Here is a 22,750-nt window from a genome sequence, read left to right on the forward strand (position 1 = left end):
TGTCCTGCCTACCACATGCTCCTGGTCGTCCCTCCCAGGGATGCGATGCCATGAAGTGTACCCTGTTAGAATACAAGCAAAGGTGTGAGCACCCAGAGTATCAAAGGTGTGAGCAGGGTACATAATGCCAGTTTAGTTCAGTCACTCAGTTGTGTCCGACTCTTTACAACCCCATGGACTGCAGCACACCAGGCTTCCCTGTCCATCACCAACTCCCAGAGCTTGCTCAAACTCATGTCCATCAAGTCGGTGATGCCATCCAACCATCTCATCCTCTGTCATCCCCTTCTCCTCCCACCTTCAATTTTTCCCAGCATCAGGGTCTTTTCCAGGGAGTCCGTTCTTTGCATCAGGTGGCCATAGTATTGGAGTTTCAGCTTCAGCATCAGTCCTTCCAATGAATATTCAGGACTGATTTCCTTTGGGATTGACTGGTTTGATCTCCTTGCAGTTCAAGTGACTCTCAAGAGTCTTCTCCATAATGCCGGGGGGTGGGCAAGGGCTGACCTCAGGAAGCCCGCAGTTCAGGAAAGGAAAGGAGAGCTGCTGTGCACAAATAATCCCCCATGTGATTGATGCAAAATGAAGGAAATGGCAACCCACTCCAGTGTTCTTGCCTGGAGAATCCCAGGGATGGGGGAGCCTGGTGGGCTGCCGTCTACGGGGTCGCGTAGAGTCGGACACGACTGAGCCGACTTAGCAGCAGCAGTGGGACAAGGACACAGCTTATTTCTCTCCAGTGCCCGGGATGAAGGAGTCACTCAGAACAGGCTTGTGGAGCTGGCGGAGCCGCACAATCTCCAGAGGGCAGGGCATGACTGTGCCCAGCAGGGGGAGACATGCACGCACCGCAGAGAAGAGGCAGCTCTGCTAGAGGCCCCAAAGGCTGGGGAGGGGTCTTCCAAGTGCCCCTTGCCAGAGCCCGGGCCAAGGGAATGTCCCACACACTAATGGGGATACCTGTTGCTTGCACCAGCCCAGCGTCCTGCCCTCCTCTGAGCAACAGCACGCAGCTGTCCTAGGGGAACTCCCTCTCTTTAAACTCCACCAGGGACACAGACCCAGCCGATCAGCCTCAGTGATTTAACTAGGTCAGGCACGGGCAGGTGTCCCAGTGTGGGCCAACAGACTCTGGCCTGGGGCTTCGGCTGAAACCAGGGCCGAGGCTCCCCGTGGAGGACGCTCAGCTGCTGGGCACTGACTGGACCTGCGGAAGGCCACTCCCAGGACAGGTGCTTCCTGAGGAGGATTCCAGCCCAGAGCAGAGCTGGGTCATGGCCTGGGGTTCCCATGACAACGATGTTGATTCAAGCGTGCTGCCTTACCCTGGACTTCACAGGTCCACTCCCTTCAAGCCTCAAGGCGAGTTTCTGTCTCGAATCCCAAAGAGCCCTGTTAGCCAAATATTCCACTCCATTTCGACACCTTTCAGACAAAGTGGTCACAGTGTGTGGTCCAGACGAGATACATGGTCATCACAGGTAGGTCTCTATTTTCCATCCTTCATCTTCCAACAGCTGCTTTTCACACACTAAGACCCCAGAGGGGAACTGCCTGGTGGTCCAATGGTTAAGACTTGATGCTTTCACTGCTGGGGTCCGAGTTCAATCCGTGGTCAGAGAACTAAGATCCTACAGCTACGTATCACAACCAGAAACTAAAAAAAGACCTCAGAGAGCAAAGCTAGCCTGAGCCTGCTCGTAACTTGATTTTTTAGAAAAACCACTTCTTGTAGTTCAGTCAGTAGTCTTGTTCGACTCCGTGCAACCCCATGGACTGCAACACACCAGGCTTCCCTGTTCTTCACTATCTCCCAGAGTTTGCTCAAATTCATGTCCATAGATTCAGTGATGCCATCCAACCGTCTCATACTCTCTTTCTCTGTTGCCCCCTTCTTCTGCCCTGGATCCTTCCCAGCATCAGGGTCTTTTCCAATGAGTCGGCTCTTCACATCAAGTGGCCAGATTATTGGAGGTTCAGCATCAGCTTCCAATGAATATTTAGGGTTGATTTCCTTTCAGTTCAGTTCAGCTCAGTCGCTCAGTCGTGTCCGACTCTCCGCGACCCCATGAATCACAGCACGCCAGGCCTCCCTGTCCATCACCAACTCCCGGAGTTCACTCAAACTCATGTCCACAAAGTCGGTGATGCCATCCAGCCATCTCATTCTCCATCATCCCCTTCTCCTCCCGCCCCCAACCTTTCCCAGCATCAGAGTCTTTTCCAGTGAGTCAACTCGTCGCATGAGGTGACCAAAGTATTGCAGTTTCAGCTTTAGTATCAGTCCCTCCAATGAACACCCAGGATTGATCTCCTTTAGAATGGACTGGTTGGATCTCCTTGCAGTATAAGGGACTCTCAAGAGTCTTCTCCAACACCACAGTTCAAAAGCATCGATTCTTCAGCGATCAGCTTTCTTCACAGTCCAACTCTCACATCCATACATGACCACGGGAAAAACCATTGCCTTGACTAGACGGACCTTGATTGGCAAAGTAATGTCTCTGCTTTTTAATATACTATCAAGGTTGGTCATAACTTTCCTTCCAAGGAGCAAGTGTCTTTTAATTTCATGGCTGCAATCAGCATCTGCAGTGATTTTGGAGCCCCCCAAAATAAAGTCTGACACTGTTTCCACTGTTTTTCCATCTATTTCCCATGAAGTGATGGGACCAGATGCCATGATCTTTGTTTTCTGAATGTTGAGCTTCAAGCCAACCTTTTCACTCTCCTCTTTCACTTTCATCAAGAGGTTTTTGAGTTCCTCTTCACTTTGTGCCATAAGGGTAGTGTCATCTACATGTCTGAGGTTATTGATATTTCTCCCAGCAATCTTGATTCCAGCTTGTGCTTTTTCCAGCCCAGCGTTCCTCATGATGTACTCTGCATATAAGTTAAATAAGCAAGGTGACAATATACAACCTTGACGTACTCCTTTTCCTATTTGGAACCAGTCTGTTGTTCCATGTCCAGTTCTAACTGTTGCTTCCTGACCTGCATACAGGTTTCTCAAGAGGCAGGTCAGGTGGTCTGGGATTCCCATCTCTTTGAGAATGTTCCACAGTTTATTGGTAAGGTACAGCGGCTGCACTTTGCTGGAGCGTCTGTGAAGAGATTTTCCACGACCAAGGTAAGAGAAACCCAAATAAGACGGTAGGTATTGTGAGGGGGCATCAGAGGGCAGACAAACTGAAATCATAATCACAGGAAATTAGCCGATCTGATCACATGGACCACAGCCGAATATGGTCCACTGGAGAAGGGAATGGCAAACCACTTCAGTATACTTGCCTTGAGAACCCCATGAACAGTATCAAAGGGCAAAATGATAGGATACTGAATGAGGAATTCCTCAGGTCGGTAGGTGCCCAGTATGCTATTGGAGATCAGTGGAGAAGTAACTCTAGAAGGAATAAAGGGATGGAGCAAAAGCAAAACCAATACCCAGTTGTGGATGTGACCAGTGATAGAAGCAAGGTCCGGTGATGTAAAGAGCAATATTGCATAGGAACCTGGAATGTTAGGCCCATGAATCAAGGCAAATTGGAAGTGGTCAAACAGGAGATGGCAAGAGTGAACATAGACATTCTAGGAATCAGTGAATTAAAATGGACTGGAATGGGTGAATTTAACTCGGATGACCATTATATCTACTACTGTGGGCAGGAATCCCTTAGAAGAAATGGAGTAGCCATCATGGTAAACAAAAGAGTCCAAAATGCAGTACTTGGATGCAATCTTAAAAACGACAGAATGATTTCTGTTCGTTTCCAAGGCAAACCATTCAATATTACAGTAATCCAGGCCTATGCCCCAACCAGTAATGCTGAAGAAGCCGAAGTTAATCGGTTCTATGATTTCCTTTAGCACTGACTTATTTGATCTCCTTACAGTCCAAGGGACTCTCAAGAGTCTTCTCCAGCAGCACAGTTCAAAAACACCAATTCTTCAGTGCTCAACCTTCTTTATGGTCCAACTCTCACATTCGAACATGACTACTGAAAAACTGCTTATATTAATATCATGCTCACATGACCCCCATTTTGACCCCAAACAGGAAAGTCTCTGGTGCAGTTACTTCTCCCCAGACAGCCAGAAGATTTATGTAAGCTTCTGGTCAAGAAGTTACCAAGTCTGTGATATAAACTAGGTACAGAGTATTTCCTAAGATATAGGACCTACTACTCCAGGTTTGGGGCCAGTAGCATTAGCATCACCCAGGAGCTTGTTAGAAATGCAAATTATACTCCAACCTAATTATATCAGAATATCTAGATGTAGGGCCCAGCAGTTTTGTTTTTAATAAGCTGAAGTTTTAGAAGCATCATCCTAGGGCAGTGTTTCTCAACCTCAGTTATACAGAATATTGATGCCTGAGCCCCATCTCCAGAGATTCTGGGGTGCGGCCTAGCCTTTGGCATTTTTTAAAGCTCCTTTTTTGATTCTAATGTGCAGCCAGGATCGAGAACCCAGCTCTCTCATTTTCCTACAGTACCCCGGTTAGGTCCCTCATCCCTTCCCCCAAGCAGTTGGTGTAAATAAACCAAGCAAGCAGCTGCACCCATTTTCTGCACCCAGGAATTCAAGTGGAGCTTTCAGCTGATTGAAGCATCATTTGATGTTCCCAAGGAGCATATTCCACAATCAACTCCCCCATGCTTTGGCCCTGACCCAGTTTATCTCAACAAAGGAAGAGAGAGGAGCCCTTGTTCTCAGCATCCAAATAGCATCTGGGGCACATGAAGCCAGCAGCCTGGAAAGATCAAAACAGGCAGAACTGTGCATTTTTTTTTTGTGAAGAAAAATATGCAAAATTAGGAGTGCTTTCCAACTTCTGGAAACAGGTTTTTTTGGTTTGCTTTTGTTTTAAATATGGCATTTCCTTTTCAGGCCTCAAAGTACACAGCAATGTTGTGTCAAAGAAACACAAAAACGCACAGACCAGCAATCTAAAAACTGGTTCAGAAAAACAAATAGGAGTAAGGGTAAAATTAGGCCTATAATTAATGGTGACGGTTTGTGTGTGACCTCAAAGAGCAGGTTCTTTGTACATGGAAGAACAGGAAAAAGAACTGGTCTTAATGACAATACAACCCTGCCCAGGAAAAGGCCTGTATTTGCTCACCTCCTAAGGTGGCTGGTGGCCAATTTTATGGTTTTAGGTTAGCAAATCTGGAGTTGGATTGGGAACCTGGAAGCAAAGAGGACTTCATTATTTCTTAGCCCTTTAGTGTCCAGACATCCAATACACCAGCCACCCTGCTCCCCAAGAAACTGGCGAGGAAGTAAAGCACAGACCTGTGGGGTTCCCGGGGTTGATGATGCATAGCACCTTGGGGTTACAGTGCTCTTTGGCCTGCTGCACGGCCCGCCGGAGCTCGTTCACATTCAGGGCCCAGCAGTTGTCCTCATCCAGGTAATAGTTCACCTGGATGGCATCGAGTTCCGAGATGACCGCTGAGTAGAGTGGGTACTGCGGGATGGGGATCATCACGCCTGTCCGTGACTTGCCACCCCCGGAGACCAGGATCTTCAGGATTGTCTGCAACAGAGAAGTCTTGTCTTACAGGGCCCCTGCCACTTTCCACCTCCGAGGGCTGAACAGCGGCAGAAGCCAGAAGACCCCAAATCCCGTCTTTCACCAGTCACCCAGTGCCAGCCTCCAGCGCAGCCCCATGGAGGTTTCTGAACTCCCCTGAGTCTACCTCTCCTCATCTGTAAAATGAGGTCTGCTAAGAGGAATAAGCAAAATGTTTTAAAGTTTTTAGCACAATGCATGGTACCTAAAGACTTGATGCTTGTATTTTTTAAAGAGATCTCTTAAAGAAGTAGCCCCAAAACTAGACCTGTCTCAGAATTATTATGACCTCACCCCTGAAACTCATTCTTTATATCTGGGGTGGAGCCCAGAATCTATCTGGTCACTAACTTATCAGAGCCCAAGACTTGGAAAGACCAGTGAACAAAGGAGTGTGACAATGGGATAAAATACCCAGCTTCTGCCACCAGGTGGCGCTTCAACCCGGCTGTTTCCAAAATTGAATGGGCTCTAAATTCATAGGATTCCTGAGAAATCAGGCCTGGGGAGTCCTGTGGGGCATTAGTGGAGGTGGCAATAATTCACTGAATTAATAAGCCCAAACTCTTCTGGGTGAGTTTTACTCTTCTAAGTCTTACATGAAGACTTAGCTCCTTTCTCAGGCTCAGGTCCTTGCTACAACGATGCCAGTGTAATGGCTTGATTCTTTCCACTAAATTGTGAAGACTCTTCCCGACACCCGCCTCTGGAACCTCTACCCATACCTGGGCTTCTCTGGGAATAGAGGCACCATGATGCCAGAATACAGTGGAAGATGCTATGGCTGGGGGCCTGAGTCCAACACTAGAATCTCCAATGCCTCGAGAGGCTCTTAACAGTAGGCAGACCACCTAAGGTCTCTGGGCCTCAGTTTCCTCCCGGGCTCAAGGAAGAGTTTAATGTACTTGAGAGACTTCAGCAAAGGATGAAATCATTTAATAAACATCCAAAACAAGAGCCTTGGAGGTCAAGAGACACAGACAAACATAACATTAAAAGAACGGTCCGAAAGGACAAGCTCCCTGAGTAGAGAGGACAAGTGAGCGGATGGCCCTCAGCACTGACTGGGTGCGGGGGAGGGTGCTGCGAGGGAAGAGCGGCTGCAGGTTGCTCAGACCCCAGGGTCAGCCCCTTCTGTGGACCCCTTGATACCAGCCTCTCTTCACCTCATCCACAGCTGATGCCCAGCCAAGCCGCCTCGTCTCTTGTCTCCTAAACACTCTCACATCTACTATGCTCCCTCCTGCCACAGTTAAAGCTTAAGAACCTAAATCTAATTATGACCCTCCGTCTGCTTCAGTGGCTCCCACGGCTCTTAGGACAATACTTCAGGACTCAGGCCCAACCTGCCTCCCAGCACATTGCTGGTAACTGCCCCTCACCATGTGTGCTTGCCCCTGCAACGCTCCATTTCCAAACATGCAGCCTCCTTCCAGCTCAAGGCCTGGGCATATGCTGACCTTCTGCCCTGAATCTGTCCCTCTCCTGCCTCCCTGAGTTCACATCTACGCAGTCTCCAGATCTCTATCTGCTCAGCCATTCCTTGGAGAAACCTTCCTGCCCTCACCAGCCCCAGGTCAGAGTTCCTGCCGCTCCCTTTTGTTAACACTTTGTCCTCATCCAGAAGAGAAACTGATGAAAGTTTACGATCTGATATGTATTTATGTGCTGTTAGTGCTAGTCAGATCCAGTAGTGATGTCTAAGCAGAGATCAAGTGTGTTTGGTTTCCCACGGTCTTCCCAGCACCTGGCACAGTGCCTGGCAGAGGAGAGACAGCACATGTGCTGAGTAAGAGAAAGGCTGACAATGCCAGGAAGATGGACACCCTCGAGTGTCCCGTGACTCCTCCCAGCTGGAGGAGGGAAACCAAGGCTGCAGGAGTGTCCAGGTTCACAAAGACTGTCCTGCGGCAAGGACAGCAGGCTGCCAGGCTGGGGCAGACAGCAAGGAGCAGGGGGCGGCCAACCTCCCTGCCCAGGCCTGTCCCCCTTCAGCAGCCCACAGGCGCATGCATCGGCCCTAACGTGCAAGACGGTTCTTCATGCGGGTGAACGGCGAGCAACAGTGAGCCTCTCTGACACGTACAGAAATGCCGTCACTAGCTCCAGTGGTCAGGTAAATGTTATCCGGGTCTGCGGGCACACCGCCATCTCTCCTGGTGATGTAGGCAGCTACATCTTCACGGATACAGTTGACGCCCTGGCTAGCACTGTAAGACCCTGTAAGACAGCAAGCGAGACAACAACTAGAGGGAAGACCTGGCTCCATACTGTCTGAGACATCCATATAATTAACGGGGTGGGAGGGTGGCGGCGGTCAAGGAGTCTCAGTGGCGCCCTATTCCCACTGCTCTAGGTCCTGGAATTGTGACAAGCTGCTTAACCACCTCTCTGGGCTTCATCCACCCACCCTGTCATCCCTCCACCTACCCAAGTGTCCGCCCACTCACCCAACCATTCGCTCATCCGCTCCCCATCCATATCCATCCATTCATCCACACATCTACTCACCTGCCCACCCACTCACCCCCCATCTGCCCTTCTGTTCATCTACCCACCCGCCCACTCATCCATCCAGTATTTACTGAGAACCCACTTATACCTCAGGCATCACTCCAGGCCCCGACTTCTAACCAGTTAAATGGTGCTCATACCTGCTTTACCCACCCTACTGGGATTCACATGCCTTCATGACGGTACGGACCATTACAGCTGGGACGGCTATGCTTTTATCACTGTTGCCTACACATGGTTCCAAAGAACTTGAGAGAAGGGTCACCCCAAAATGGCACCGCCTGCCATCCCAGGAATCCAGAGCCCTGACAGGCACTAACCCCGGGTTCTTTGGGGCTGCGGGGCATGACGCACCTACCCTCATTCTATGGCAACAGCATGCTCAGGCCGCCAGTTAGGAGCCAAATCCAAACCACCAGTTAAAAGTGAAGTTCAAAAACAGTGGTGACCACTCTGGGCTCAGGGGCACACAGGAGCCTTTTGTGGCGCTGAGAGTGTCCACTGTCATGGTCTGGTTACACAGGTCTGCACACACGGATGCTGTACATTAATATCCGTTCAGTTACCGTAGGCATAGCAATGTTTTCAGTATGTCAGGCCACTACTTACGTTTTTGAAAAGAAACTGAAAATAGGTACCTGCACATGCACAAAATCTCTCCAGAAGGAGACTCAAACTGGTGAGGTGAATTCTCTGGGGACATGAACCAGGAGGCTTGGGGTCAGAAGTGGGAGGCAGATCTTTCACTATATTCTTTTATCCCATTTGAGTTTTATATCACATTTAAAGAAAACCAGTCAATTTCCTTGTAAGGCCTGCAACAGCAGCATCAGGAGGTGCTGGGTTCAAGTCTGTATAGCGCTGGGCTGGCCCATCCCCGTGGTCTCACTGTAAACTAGGGCGGGGGGCGCCGCACCACTTCTCTGCAAGTTCAGGTGGCAAACACTAACACGCACCAAATCTGGGTGGAGAGGAGAGTCCTGTCACGTTCTTTGTGGGTACTCGAGGGCATTTGCAGATGCCACTGCTAGAGAATCCTTCCACTGGATGTCTTACTTGATATTTCTTGGGCCCCATGCCCAGAAAGCTTCCTGCGCTAGTTCCCTCCACCTTACTTCACTGCCCTCTGCTCCACTCCGTGGGGCCTGGCCATTTCCACACCAGTTAAGCCTCCTCTTCTTCCTGCCTCTAGTTCACCTGCTTCCCTGAATTCCCAGGCCTTTCCCCACTAGCAAGCTCTCCATTCCTGCCGGCCACAGGCCTTCCTATCTTCTGTTTTGTTCTGAAGTACCCTGATTCTTCAGAGCTCAGATCTAGACTCTCCCAAGAAGTCTGAGAAGTGGCCTCACCCCAGCCTTTCTGATTTCTCCAGTTACCTTGCACAGATGAATCCTTGCCTCCCCATGTTGACCTGCAGGCAGGAACCATCACCTATTCTTCTGTGCATCTCTGCAGCACCTCCCCCCAGCTAGCCTGCCCCCCACACTCCTGTGTAGGACACTCTGCCCTGAAACCGATGGCAACCTGCCCCCCACAGTCCACAGACGGGCGACACCTGCCACATCACCCAGTGTCATCGCAGCCAAACCCTTTCACTCGGTCACACTCAGTTCTTAAGCCTCAGGGCCTTTGCACACACCATTTTCTCTGCCTGGGATTCCTTAGCAGATTCTCTTACTCATCCTCTACATGAATTTGAAACACTTTCTCCTTAAACCCTCCCTCTCCATTAGAATCCCTCGTTTAAACCCCATAACTCTGCTCGTTCACCAGGAACTCATGAAAAGTGGGAATTATGTTTTTGTCTTAATTCTTTTTAATGTGTGTTTCTCCCAAATGACAGCAAGCTTCATGAGCACAGAAACCCCACCTGCCTTGTTCCCCAGTGTCCCTCAGGGCCTAGAGCAGTGCCTGGTCCACAGCCCAGGCTCCAAGAGGGGCTGGAGGAGGGCATTCTCTCCTATCTCCCGCCACCCCCAGATGTGTCTAGGTTTCACCTCAACCCCACTTAAGATTCAGGATGCAACCTGAGAACTGGATTACTCGAACAAAAAATAAATGAAGCCCCAATAAAAAATAATTTTAAAGGGCATGATAAAAACATGTCCAGGTGAGCCCTTGTGTACACACTTTATAATCCTTCCTCAGGTCAGGGTGGCCCTGGGCATATCTTCCATTTCCTTCATTTTTGTGGGCAGTGCTCAGGCTGCCCAAGCCTTAGTTGACAGAGCGCCACCCTCATTGTTCCACTCTCTGCCAGAACACTGCCCTTCCTCCCACAATGGGCAGGAACAGGTAGTGACCTCCAGGGTGGGGCTTCTCCACACGTGATGAGGATCACAAACAGCAACTTGCCTGCAAGCCCAGGAGGTGGGTACAAAGTATCTCCTAGTCCAAGGATGAGGAAAGAGGCTCAGAGAGCACCTCCCTCACCCATCCTGCTGAGCTTCCCAGACAGAACTCAGACAGTCCAGACTCACACGGATATGGCCTCCCAACATCATTCCCCCAGCCCTGCCTGGCTGACACAGAAAACACTTGTTGATGAGGCTTGTCCCTGGAACAAGATCCCTTCCCAGTTCCCCAGACAATCATGCGGACAGCAACCCCCTCCCCCACCTCTGGGTTGCGCTTCCTGGAGCCTCAGGCCAAAGGCCACGGATCTTTGAGAAGTGCCTTTGTCCTCTGGGCCGGGCAGAGGGTGCGGAGGGAAAGAGCCTGGAGGCCGGTCCTCCAAGCTGTTGCGCTGCCCTCTGCCAGAGTGTGGTTTAGGCCTCGCCTCACAAGGTGCTGGCCCACACGCCACCCAGGCTGACTGGCAGGGAAGCAAAGGGCAGCTGGTCCCTTCCTGAGAGGGACAGCATGAAGGACACAGGCTTGGACAGAGGGCTGGTGGGGTGATCACAGCCAGGAAGCTTAAGCCTAGCGATGTCCATAAAGGGACAGAGCAGAAAGGGGGAGGGGAAAGGCAGGGAGGTGACAGCGAGGCCAAGGGCAGCTGATACCCTGCTGAAAGAGCCACAAGAATCCCTGTCCCATGTTTTGGAACATTCATCCAAGCTTCCTAAAAAGCCCTGTGGAGAACTACTTCTCCTCAGGACGAGGCGAGCCGGATTCCCTATGTAGTCCACGGGGCAAAGGAATGAGGCAAAAACAAAATAGGAAAGAGAACAGGAGATGAGAACAAACAGCCAGCGGCCGAGGCTGGAAATCCACCTCAGCAGGGAAGGGACAGAAGATGCCTGCACACCCACAGGGCCTCCCGCTCAGAGCCCCCTGGGGCCGGGCGTGGGCTCCGGGCGCAAAGGAGCACAGGCGGGTGTCAGGAACACAACATACACGTGGTGGGCAAGCGGGGGGCACCTTCACAGCGAAGAAGCCACCAAAAGGGGCCAGAGGCACCCCCAGCTGGCCACAGCGAAGTGAGAAGCTGGACCAGCTGGGCAACGTACCTCCTTCTGGCCTCCCGGCTCAAGCTCAACCTTCTGCTCTGAGGGTGTGGTGGGCTCAGCATCACAGCCAGCTCCCTCTGTAAACCCCAAATCCTGCCAAATGCAGACTCTCGCACCTGAAGGGCCCCCAATCCACCAAGAGACAGCACTGACCCCATCAGCTCGGCAAACAGGAGGCTCACAGAGCACGGACAAGGGGAGTATTTTTCCTCGACTTGGCCTGTCGGCCACCCTACACACATTCACACACGCGCTCAACACATAACCCTCCATGAGGGGCCGGGCCAGGCTCATGCTGAGAACACACGTTCTTTTCACGCCCGCTGGGACCTGGCAAGTCGGGGCCTCACCCAGGCTGTTCCCGCCGCAAGCCTGTAAGATCCGCCGGGCTCGTTTCTTAGCATCTTCTGGGAAGCTGGGGCTGTCCAACAGGTTCGGGTAGGTGCACAGTGCCATCACCTGAAGGAACAGAGGCATGGGCTGGGCTCTCCACAGCCTCCCACCCCAGAGGGGCACAAAGGATGCCTCTGAGGGACAGCGTCACCTCAGGACTCTCCACAAGGGTCCCCGCCTGTGGGGAAGGCCTGGGGGCGGGTAGGGAGGAGGACAGTGGATGCTCTGTAGCGGAAGGGAGATGGTGAGACACAGGGTCCCTGATGACCTGGGCTCGGGCCAAGGGTAGGCCACCAGAGGAGCCAGGGAACAAAACGAAGCAGCTACTCTGCCCACCTTCCCCATAATGGCCAGTGGCTCACACTGCCAAGGCCACAGAACCAGGGGTTCCAGAGCAGGGAGCTGGGACTGAGCAGGCAGGTGCACCCCAGCTGACAGGACTGCAGAGACCCCCCCCTTACAGCCTGAGCGCCCCCATGCCCCGCCCCCACCCCTCCTCACCATCACCCCCTTTCCTGGCCAGAAGTGAAAACTGAGTCAGCTTTTTCACCTCTGCAACAGAGAAAATCATCCTAACCTCACAAATTAAGAGGATTACGCAAGGAAATGTTTGCAAAAGTGTCAGTAAAACCCTACTCAGCAGGCAAGTCTAAGCTGGAAGCTTAGGAGTGGTGCTAGGAGCAACGAGATGAGCTGGGGCTCACGGCTCTGATGCCAGCTAGGGGCTTCGGGCAGGCTCAGGCTTCTTGGAGCCTGGCTTTGCCTCAAATAAATTTCTGCAATGGGCGGTGACCTGGCTTGCCCTCCCGCTCTGGGGCACTTATGGAGGCTGGAGGAAGCCAGCACCAGGGGGCAGAGGCTGGGTCTGCTGTGGCAAGCAGCAGGGCTGGATCTGGGAGTGTGCCAGCCAGTCAGAAAAGGCTGAGGCAACAGGAGCCTGTTCACACCCAGAGCCCCAAGCACATGTGGGGAACCTCTGCAGAGCGAGGCCACTTTGGGCTTCTCCTCTCCTAAGCTACATGCTTCCAGGACAAGCAGGATGCTCTAATCTCCTCCCACCTCCACCTCCCGGGCAGAGCCACTCTGTCTGGTCTGATCCACTTCCTCATCATGGGCCCAGCTTGAGGCCTCTAACACTCACAGGCTGGCACACTCCTGAGTCAGCAGCAATGCCACGGAAGTCCATTCAGTGGAGGTTCCTGAGGTCATCACCAGCCTCAGTTCTTCTCCCCTATACCCTGTGTGAATTCCCTGAGGGGCTGCAGGCTGAGGCCCGGGGGCCCCCAACACCTGCCATCCAGAGAGCAGGGGAAAGTTTGCCGCTCCTGTGTGCCAGCCCCTGCAGCAGGAAGTATTGGCAGGAAAGGAAGACCAGGGGTGTTCAGCACTCAGCTTTCCTGCCTGCCTCAGCCTACGATCCTTAACCACACAAAGACCGAATTTTGCTCCAGAATTGGCCCCATTTCTTCTCTAGGAATGGAGAAGGCAGTGGTACTCCACTTCAGTACTCTTGCCTGGAAAATCCTATGGACAGAGGAGCCTGGTAGGCTGCAGTCTCTGAGGTCGCTAAGAGTCGGACATGACTGAGTGACCTCACTTTCACTTTTCACTTTCATGTATTGGAGTAGGAAATGGCAACACACTCCAGTGTTCTTGCCTGGAGAATCCCAGGGACGGGGGAACCCAATGGGCTGCCGTCTATGGGGCCGCACAGTCGGATATGACTGAAGTCACTTAGCAGCAGCAGCTTCTCTAGGAAAACGTCTTCCCCACAGCTGGTCTCCAGCCTCTATCTAGCAGATGCTATGGCACTCTCCCACCTTTTCTTTTCCCCCCAAGTCCACCAATCTCACAAGTTGGGCCCATGCAGCATCCTTGCAGTTGGCACTCAAACTGAAACATGGAAATGTGCCTCTTGAAGGCCTTCATGTTCATCATCTCATGGAGGCCCCCAGAAGTCCTCTGTGGCAGTGCTCTGGTGACTTCCACTTGCCCAAAGCCACCCAGCTGATCAGCAACAGAGCCAACACTTCAAACCTGGGGATTCTCACTTGGGAAACCATATCTAGACCCCCATGCACCACCTCCCAGCCTTCATCTACTCTCTGATGCCCTCACCAACCCAGGTCCGAACTCAGCATCCAGGACCATTCACCTGGGAGTCCTGTGCACTACAGCGACCTCAGAATGGACTTAGGGTTTTAGCCTTGGAAGGAAGGGGAGGAGCCTGCTGGAGAGAGCCAGAGGGGACGTCAGGCGCTGGAGGGGGTTGCTGCTTCAGTGGCATCTCCCTGTGGGATTCAGTGCCTGCTGGGTCTTGAGGAGCTGGACAGGCAAGGAGGCAGAGGTAATTTAATACGCTTGGCTGTCAGGTTGGCTCCCTGTTCTCCAAGGGGCCTCGGTTCCTGAGGACCAGCTCACCTGTCGCAGGAAGGTGATTGGCTGCTGGCCCATGGCCTGGGCGTCCCCGATGTTGGCACGGATGACCTCAGTGAACGGTTTTTTGATACCCTGAGTAGAGAGAATGCAATAGGTGGTTACTTAGGAATTCTCAGATCCTAGATTTCAGAAGCCGAGCAATGGTCAACAGGACATTAGTCAGCAGCCCTATTCTGAGACTTGCCAGGTGTTGGGCACAGTGCCAAGTGCTTGATATGCTTGGTCCCATTTGACCTTCACAACCACCCCCCATGAAGAAGGGCTTGTGTTAATCCCATTTTATAGATTGGGAAATTAAGGCTTCAAAAGGTTTCCCACTTTCTGAGAAGGCTAGAAGACCTTCCCTGGGCTGCCAGAGAACCCTGAGGCAGCTGTAGGTCCATGCTGACCCTGGGGCAAATGTGGTGGGAAGGAGGGAGGGGGTCAGCAGCAGAAAGCATCAGGGAGAGCGTCCCACAACTGCCAGCTCCACCTCCACCCCTAAGTGACTGATGGGACACTGCTGCCAGCCTTCCTGCCAGAAGACACCAATCCGCAGGGACCTCTCGGGGGTCATTCTCTTGCAACCCTGTCTTTGCAAAATGAAGAATGTGGACTGAGCTTCATACTGAAAAGAAAAAAAAGCATCAGGGATAAAAATGTCTGGGTGAAGAGCAAAAGTGAGGCCACTGCCTGAGCAATGTGTTTAGCACAGAGCAGAGATGGCAGAGAGAGAAGGAACTCAGAAACCATAGAAATAACATCGCTAGGAAGTGACTACAGGACACCCTGGCTGCTGCAAAGGAGAAAATGTGGTTCAGATGGAGAACTGTGGGGATCTGGAAATACGGGAACTCCACACAGTTCCCTGATAAATCCAGAATTAGCCACTATAAGAGTGAGAATCAACAGCAGGTTCAAGAACCTCCCAGAGCAGCTGAAAGGATTATCTGAGACAAACAGTATGAAAGCACTTGGCAGAGTACAAATATCATGTTACAAAGCTGGACCAGGAGCAAGATTGCAAGGGTCACCGTGGGGGAAGAAGGCGGTGGGGCAAGGGGTGGCCTGCGCGGAATGGCCACCTTCCCATCTCCAGCTGCCCTATTCCCAGAGGCTTCCTAAATACAAATTTTAAGGGTACAGTTCTATGATTCTGATACTTGTCTTCTCCATTTCACACAATGTGTGAATAAAAGCAACTTTAGAAAACTTTCCCCTTTTTAACTCAGTAATATACACTTTAAGTAAAGACCAGTGGACTTAAGGAATGAAAGCAGCTGCCAAACAAGTTTTATTGATTCTCATTTGCCACCCCTAAGCCCTCCCATATGGAAATTCTCCAGCTGCTTTAGGAGTCAGGAGGCACAAGGGGCTAAGGAGGGCACCCCAGAAACAGTCCTGTGCTGTGCTCAGTCGTGTTCAACCCTTTGCTACCCTATGGACTGTAGCTTGCCAGGCTCCTCTGTCCATGGGGATTCTCGAGGCAAGAATACTGAAGTGGGTTGCCATGCCCTCCTCCAGGGGTTCTTCCCAATCCAGGGATTGAACCCACATCTCCCACACTGCAGGCAGATTCTTTACCATCTGAGTCACCAGGGAAGCCTGGAGGCAGCCCTGGACTTCCATAAACCAGACCTGATGCCTGATGAGTTGAAAAGCTCTGTTTGGGGCGGAGCGGGTAGAATTCCCTTCTGCCCTTTTTACCAAGTTCTTCAGGGCTGGCCAATATGGAACGACATCTCGGGGTCGGGGGGCGGGGCAAGGAAGGGGATAACACTACCTACCGCCCAGGACTGGGCCAGGGGTGAAGTCAGACACCCTGGAGACAGGCTGCGGGGCGTGTGGCCTCAGGGCTCATCCCACAGGCTTAGCAACCCAGGCCACTGTGCACAAAGGGTAGGACTCCCCCACCGACACTGGCCTAGGCTCCTGGCATGGGCCCCTCTGTTAGTCTGACTCAATCGCCATGGCCCCTTAGGCCTGGCCAGCTGAACTCAGGTGATTTCCACTGTGTGGGCACAGTCCACTCTTCGGAGGGGAGTAAATCTGTCACAGTTGAGGGCAGGACATACACCACACAGCTGTGGGCCCTGGGCCAGCCCCATGGAGGGAGAAAATAATCAGATCCCTGGATGTTCCTTTCCTGTGTCCCTTCCACCCTGCACTGCTCAATCAGCTCAGGGCAGGCCGACAAGCAGCCTGGGAGTATGGAGCATCTCCTTTCTTGGGTCTGAGTACCTATAGGCTCCAGATACTTTGCTATGATGGATGAACTAGTGGGTGGGAAACTGCCTCCTCTGAATGGACAGGGGATCAGGCTGCCCAGACAAGGGCCACCATACAAAGGAGACTCCTGTATCTGTGCACTTGAGTTCTATGTGGGTTGGGAAATACCAAGGAGCCAGGGACAGACTTCTGCCCACAGTGACTCATCCAAGTCTGGCAAGCACACCCAATGGAGACCTCACCTCAGCCCCACCCCCAGGAGCCAGCCAGGTCAGCACGTAGGTTCTTAGTTCCAATTCCTAGCATCCTAGAACCCACGTGTCTAACTCACCTGCACACATCCTGCCCAGAGCTGCCTTACCCGGGGGCAGAGACGAGATCCATCACAGGGGGGCTCCCTTCCCACCATTCAGGTCAAGGAAGGCTCAGGAAGCAGGGCCCCAGGCCCTGGAGATGGCATATTTCAGGGGGTGTTAATGGGAAGAAAGATATAGGAAAGACAATAATAACTCCTTTATCATTGTTATGACTGTCCTTCCCAGTTCACAGGTGCAGCATTAGGACAATGGACGATTCCAACAGGCACAGGCATCTTCCTCAAGGTAGGGGTAGCTCCTGTCATTTCATGCAACGTGCCAGTGGGCAGGCTTGGTAGGATGGTTACTCTTTAGAGGACCTCCCTTTCCTTCACAAACACTTATGAATCACGCTCTGTGACAGAAGTGGGCAACACTGGAGAGGCCACCACCTTCAGAGCACTGGCTGATAAAGAAGCCAGCTCAGAGAAGGGAGACAGGGCACAGCTGGCCCCCGACCAGAAAGGCCATGTGAAAAGACCTCAGGACCAGTGAGCAGCACTGGGGCAGGCATGAAGTCCCCCAGAGAGCCCCAGAAGGAAGTCTCAGAGACAAACCCGACTAGTCTCCAGGGTCCTTGAAAACAGCTGCGCTGCATAGCAGAAGAAACTGCAACTCAGCACAGGGTCTGGCCCCAACCATCGTGAGAAGCAAACCTGGAAGAAACTGAGCCAAACCTACACAGGCCTGAGGTGGGAACTCCAAGGGCTGAATTTTCTAACCACGGAAGCAGGGAAGGTTGGACGAAAGGCTCCTGAACCGTGGGAGTCTGTGGGAGGGTCAACCGTAGAAGCAGAGATTTGCAGGGCAGAGCAGGGATGAAAGGTAAATGAGCTCTGAACAGGATAATTCAAGGCAGTAAGCTTAAGCTCCAAGCAGGAGAGAGCCAACCCCACAGAGCGCATTCCTAGACCCAGAGACTCAGAAGGAAGGCAAGGAAAGAGGGACCTACAGCACCTCTCCCCCAAGCAACTCTGAGTGGGAAATTCCCTGGTGGTGCAGTGGTTAGGACTCCACGCATTCACTGCTGAGGGCATGAGTTCAGTCCCTGATTGGGAACTAAGATCCTACAAATCACGCAGCACAGGCCAAAAAGAAAAAAAAAAAAAAAAACAAGAGCAAAACTAGCCTTTGCTTTCTCATAAAGTTATTTTTTTTAAGAAAAACTTCTTATATTAATATAAACTCAACATAACCTTTTGACCTAAAACAGGAAAGTCTCTGTGCACGTATTTCTCCCCAGACAGCCAGAATCCTGATAGGGTTCTAGCTATTCAAACCATCACCACTAAACATCTCCAACTCTTCTTCAGTGGAAATAAATTGGCCCTATTTCACAGAGGAATAATTGAGGCCAAGGTGTTCTGAACGATGTGAGGCCCACAGCACATAAAGGCAAAGCCCAGGATGCAGGTGGATGGGTGGAGGGTTCATCTAAACGGAAGCCTATGTCACAAATTTCTTTTATTTTAAAATAGCGTCTAAGCTCTAAAGAAAACGGCCTATGAGATTTCACCGCTTGTGCCTCACACACCCAGAGTCTCCATTCTTAGCTCTGAGCTCGCAGGTGCTCCAGCATTTCCAGGTGCAGCACTCAGTAATTTTAACATATTCAGTGTTTCCCTTCATGAATGTTTTGCCCTGACTCTGTGTACTTTTTACAAACAAAAGCCATTCCTGTCTCCACTCATGTCAACCTCCTTTCCTCCTCCAATAAAACGAGGGAAAAAGAAGTAGGTTGAGGAGGAACTGACAGATCTTTTCAAAACTCCTACTAATGGCAGTTTATTTTTAAGTGCTGCTCCCAGGGAACACCAGGATCTGAAAAGCTGATAGGTACTCCCCCTTGGAGCTGCTGTCAGGGAGAAACCGGGCCTCCCTGAAAGCACACAGACCAAGCGGAGGAGAATGGCTCTTTTCACACGCTCTTAGCCAAGTGCCCCTCCTCCTTCAGGCTCTCCTGAGCATTTTCCCCCACTCCTACCACAAAGCAAGATGGACGGGACGTGTCTGGCATGCCACCCCACAGTCGAAAACCAGAGCCACGTCCAGCCAAACAGCCGGTACTGTTAACAGAGCACCGGGTGAAGTGATTCCATAAGGCATATAAGGCCTTCCAATGCAGAAAGACACACAAAAGTCAGGGCCTGGGGAAACCCTGGGCCCGCCAGACCACTACTCTTCTTTTACAGACCAGGGAAACCAAAGCCCAGGGAGGACAAGAGATTTACCCCCAAGTCACTCAACTCCCTACAGATCCCATCTCTAACCAAATCAAACACTTCAAAATAATATCAGTCCAGTTCCGATCATTAGAGTTCAAAAGAGAAGGAAAAACCTGAAGCTGTGCAAAGCTAAGCCAAAAAAAAAGACGGAGAAACCCTGAGAAAACATGGCTCTCTCATGTGTAAGCTAGCAAAATGGAGAGGCTGTCTTTCAAGAATGAAAGATTTAAGCGAGGCTATGCTGGCTTGGCTGGGGCTATGATCTCCAGCACCAGGAGTCAGGCAACTGAGACGCAAGAAGGGATGAATCTGAACGAAAGTACCGGAGAATGCAGATGGACAGAAGGCATGTCTCAAGCTATTCAGGGGTAGGACATGGCAGTGGAGCCATCTGACCTGGAAATCACAGCGTGTTTCCAGCCCAAATAACCAAGAAATTTCTCTAGCTCAGTGATGGAGCCAAACCCTGTTGGAACACCTTCTCAGCTACCCACTGCACAGCAAACTTCACACTATAAAGTCCCAAGCCCAGCACACCAGACTCCAGCCCCTCATTTCCATCTCACTCATTTATCATATCCCTGCCAGACAGAGCTCTCCCAACAGCACCAATCCCCTCCCCTATTTGCCCAGAACTTCCCAACCTTGTTTTCGCTCCCCGCCCTCCTTCCACCTAGAATGCTCTCACATTTTCTCTACCTGATAAAATAATAATAATAACCACCAATCCTTAAAGAACTGGAGGAAGAGAAGTTCAGGCCCAGAAAACAACATGGCAATCAGTTCCGTGAAGGCAAAGACAGTGTCTCCCTTCTACTCTAACCATCCTCATCCTTCTTTGAGTCCATGCTATTTAACAAAAGGTAGAGATAATCACAGGGGAGCCTGGTGGACTTCCATCTATGGGGTCACACAGAGTCGGACACGACTGAAGTGACTTAGCAGCAGTAGCAGTAGCAGCAGCAGAGATAATCCCTAGAACCCCTACCAGCTCTGGAACTAGAGAAATCAGCTGTAAAGTGCTAAACTGGGAACAATTTAATCTCAGCTTTAACAGGGACAGTGTTGTCTCAAGGAGGGCCAGCTCCAGTCTGCCAGATATAAACAAGGAGCAGAAACCTCTTTTCTGCCTGTGGGCCACTTTTGGGCAGGGAGGCACAGAAACCAGCCTTCCAAGGACCGAGCTTTAAACTTAGCCTTGCAGGGAATCAGAGGGAGACACTGGACTTGACTTGTTTAACTTGCTGTTTTGAGTCAGCAGAACTGGGTGTCCCAATGAAGTCTCAGCAAGCCGTGAGCTCATCAAACGCCCCAAAGTGTCCACGTTATAGTCATGGTCCCATCATGGCTTCTTCCCAAGCATTCAAGGACCATTAAGTGACCAACTCACCCCCAGGACATTGAGTTCCGGTGCCTATGAGAGTGAGTTCAAAGAACCCTCCCCCTTCTGGTTTAGGACTACTACTTGAGCAAGCAGCTGGGTGACTACTGCTCCTATAAATCTTAGGAATGTATACATTTTTTACATTACCCTTCTGCACTCTGCCTCCTGAATTCCACCAGGGTTAGAACTCTAGTAAACTACAGAGGGTGTTTCTTTCACTCGAGCCACCTCGTTGTGGGGGACAGGAATCACTACAAGGTGTGTGGTCACTTTACACACAGCTGTGAACCCAAGATTCAAGTCTGCCGGCCGCCAGGAGGAAGAAAGTCCCAGAGCCACCCTGCCAAGGCCCCAGAGGCCTACTACCCACTGTGGGCGACTGTATCTTCAGAGAACAAAACAGGGCTGTCAGTCAAGGTTCCAAAGGGGATCTAAGGGAAGGAATCATGCAGGACCACATTTGTCAGGGAATCATTACTGGAAGAATGACCCAGAAGGTCTCAGAGAGAAAAAGCTTCGGGAGAACACCAGTCTCTTCAGAGCCTTCATCGCACCTCTGGTATCTAACGTGATCTCTGAAATTCTCCTTTCTTTCTTTCCTGCCTGCTGTTGTCCTCACCCTCACCCCCCAGTGGATCTTGGTTCCACGCAAGTAGGACAGCCACATAGCAGGCAGTGCCTGGCACTAAGGGCCACTCAATTATAATTGATGAATTCAGTTCAACAAGTGAACCATATCTGAGGGCCTTATTTTGTGCCAGGTGCCGGACACTAGTGAGGGAAGGGTTGGGGGGAGGGCATTCTCTCATTTCAGTCAAGTCTGGCCGAATGAAGGAGCTGGCCACGCGGCTGGAGGAAGTACAGCGGTTGGACCCCAGGAGGCGACAGCTGCTACTCCTGCCCCCTCGCCCCAACCAGTGCCCCGTGGCCTCCCGGGGCCCTCCCGCCTCACACGGGCCCGGGCGCCCGCGCTCACCCGCTGGAGCTCGAGCTCGATCTCGCCGGCCTTGAGCACGATAGGTCCCCGCACCGCGTACTCCACCGCCTTCACCTGCGGGTTCATGGACTCGAGCGTAAGGATGCGCTCGCGCCGGCTCCGCTCGGGCCGCACTTTGAGCACCGCCGAGGCCTCGGCGGCCGCGCTGCTCTGACTACGGCCCCAGGGGCCGAGGGTCCGGGGGCAGCAGCCCCGCAGGACCAGCGCCGCCGCCCGCTGCATCGCGCGGCCGCCGAGAGAAACCTTGGGACAAATAGGGAAAGAGAACAAACACGTCGCGCACAGCCTAAGGCAGGCACGCGGGCACCCGCCCCCAAGCTCAGCCAAGGGCTCCTTCAGCAAGAGGTGCCAGCCTGGCTTCGGGGACGGGTGCCCATCCCCCGGCGACTCGGACCCTGCACCTCGCCGCTGCAGAGCCAAAGCGCTGCACAACCGGGTTTTGCAAAGGCTGAGCCCAATGCATGCATGCAACGTGCCTGTCGCCGCCTGGTCACCCCTTCGTCGAGTCCGGCTAGAAAGCTCGCCTAGAGCAGCTCCTCGGCTCAGGCGCCGGCAGCCGCATCCCAGCTCCCGCACGCAGCACCGGGCCCTCAGCACTCACACACCCACAGCCCGCGAGTCAGCCCTGGCCTGCCCGCTGGCTCCTGGGCCTTGTAGTTCCCTTGTCGTTTTTCAGAACAGGTGTAGCGAGCTGCGTGAACTACAAGTCCCATAGTGCCCCGCGCTGGCCTGATCTGGGGGCCGGGCTGGAGGCGGGAGCGAGGGTCTGGCTCTGCCGTGGGCTGGGCGGGCTCTTTGTCTGGCTGAAGGATCTGGGATCCCGGTGGGGGTCTGGCGGGGCCTTTCTTCGCGGCTTTCTGCGAATTTAGAGCTATTTGGTGCTTGTCCCTGGAAGCGCGTCGCGCATTCCCTCACACAACCCTTCCCCCAACATCTGCAAGGACATAGGGGGAGAGATGGTGCAGTCCTCTCTCCAAGTTTCATCATCCAGGGTTCGGTGGCCGCTCAACAGGGGCTGGTAGGAAGCAGGGGTGGGTGCGGGTTAGGAGTTTGCGACTTGACTGCCACTTTTACCCGTCTCAACGTCAGTTTCCTTGTCCAAAGGGAGATCAGCTCTCAGCCTTTAAGGACTGTCGTGAAAATTAAAGGACCAACAGCTGGTATACACCAGGTGGTCAGGCTTCCTGACTGCTCCATTTGAAAC

General features: G+C 52.2%; 1 protein-coding gene across 1 annotated transcript in view; it reads right to left on the reverse strand.

The window, feature by feature from the left end:
- GPT2 (glutamic--pyruvic transaminase 2) overlaps positions 1–22,174 on the reverse strand; it is a 36,054-nt gene extending 13,880 nt beyond the window's left edge. Inside the window, exons 1-6 of the mRNA XM_055412849.2 lie at positions 22,023–22,174; positions 21,526–21,789; positions 14,359–14,448; positions 11,895–12,003; positions 7,665–7,798; positions 5,299–5,542 (exon numbers count right to left, since the gene is read on the reverse strand). Of these exons, the coding sequence (XP_055268824.1) occupies positions 5,299–5,542; positions 7,665–7,798; positions 11,895–12,003; positions 14,359–14,448; positions 21,526–21,768 (820 nt within the window). The 5' untranslated portion in view covers positions 21,769–21,789; positions 22,023–22,174. The remainder of the gene's footprint in view (positions 1–5,298; positions 5,543–7,664; positions 7,799–11,894; positions 12,004–14,358; positions 14,449–21,525; positions 21,790–22,022) is intronic.
- Positions 22,175–22,750: the final 576 nt, after the last annotated feature.

Source organism: Moschus berezovskii, chromosome 22 (genome assembly GCF_049115385.1).
Source record: "Moschus berezovskii isolate FMDL1 chromosome 22, NW_MosBer_1.0, whole genome shotgun sequence".
In the NCBI taxonomy this organism is placed as follows: Eukaryota; Metazoa; Chordata; class Mammalia; order Artiodactyla; family Moschidae; genus Moschus; species Moschus berezovskii.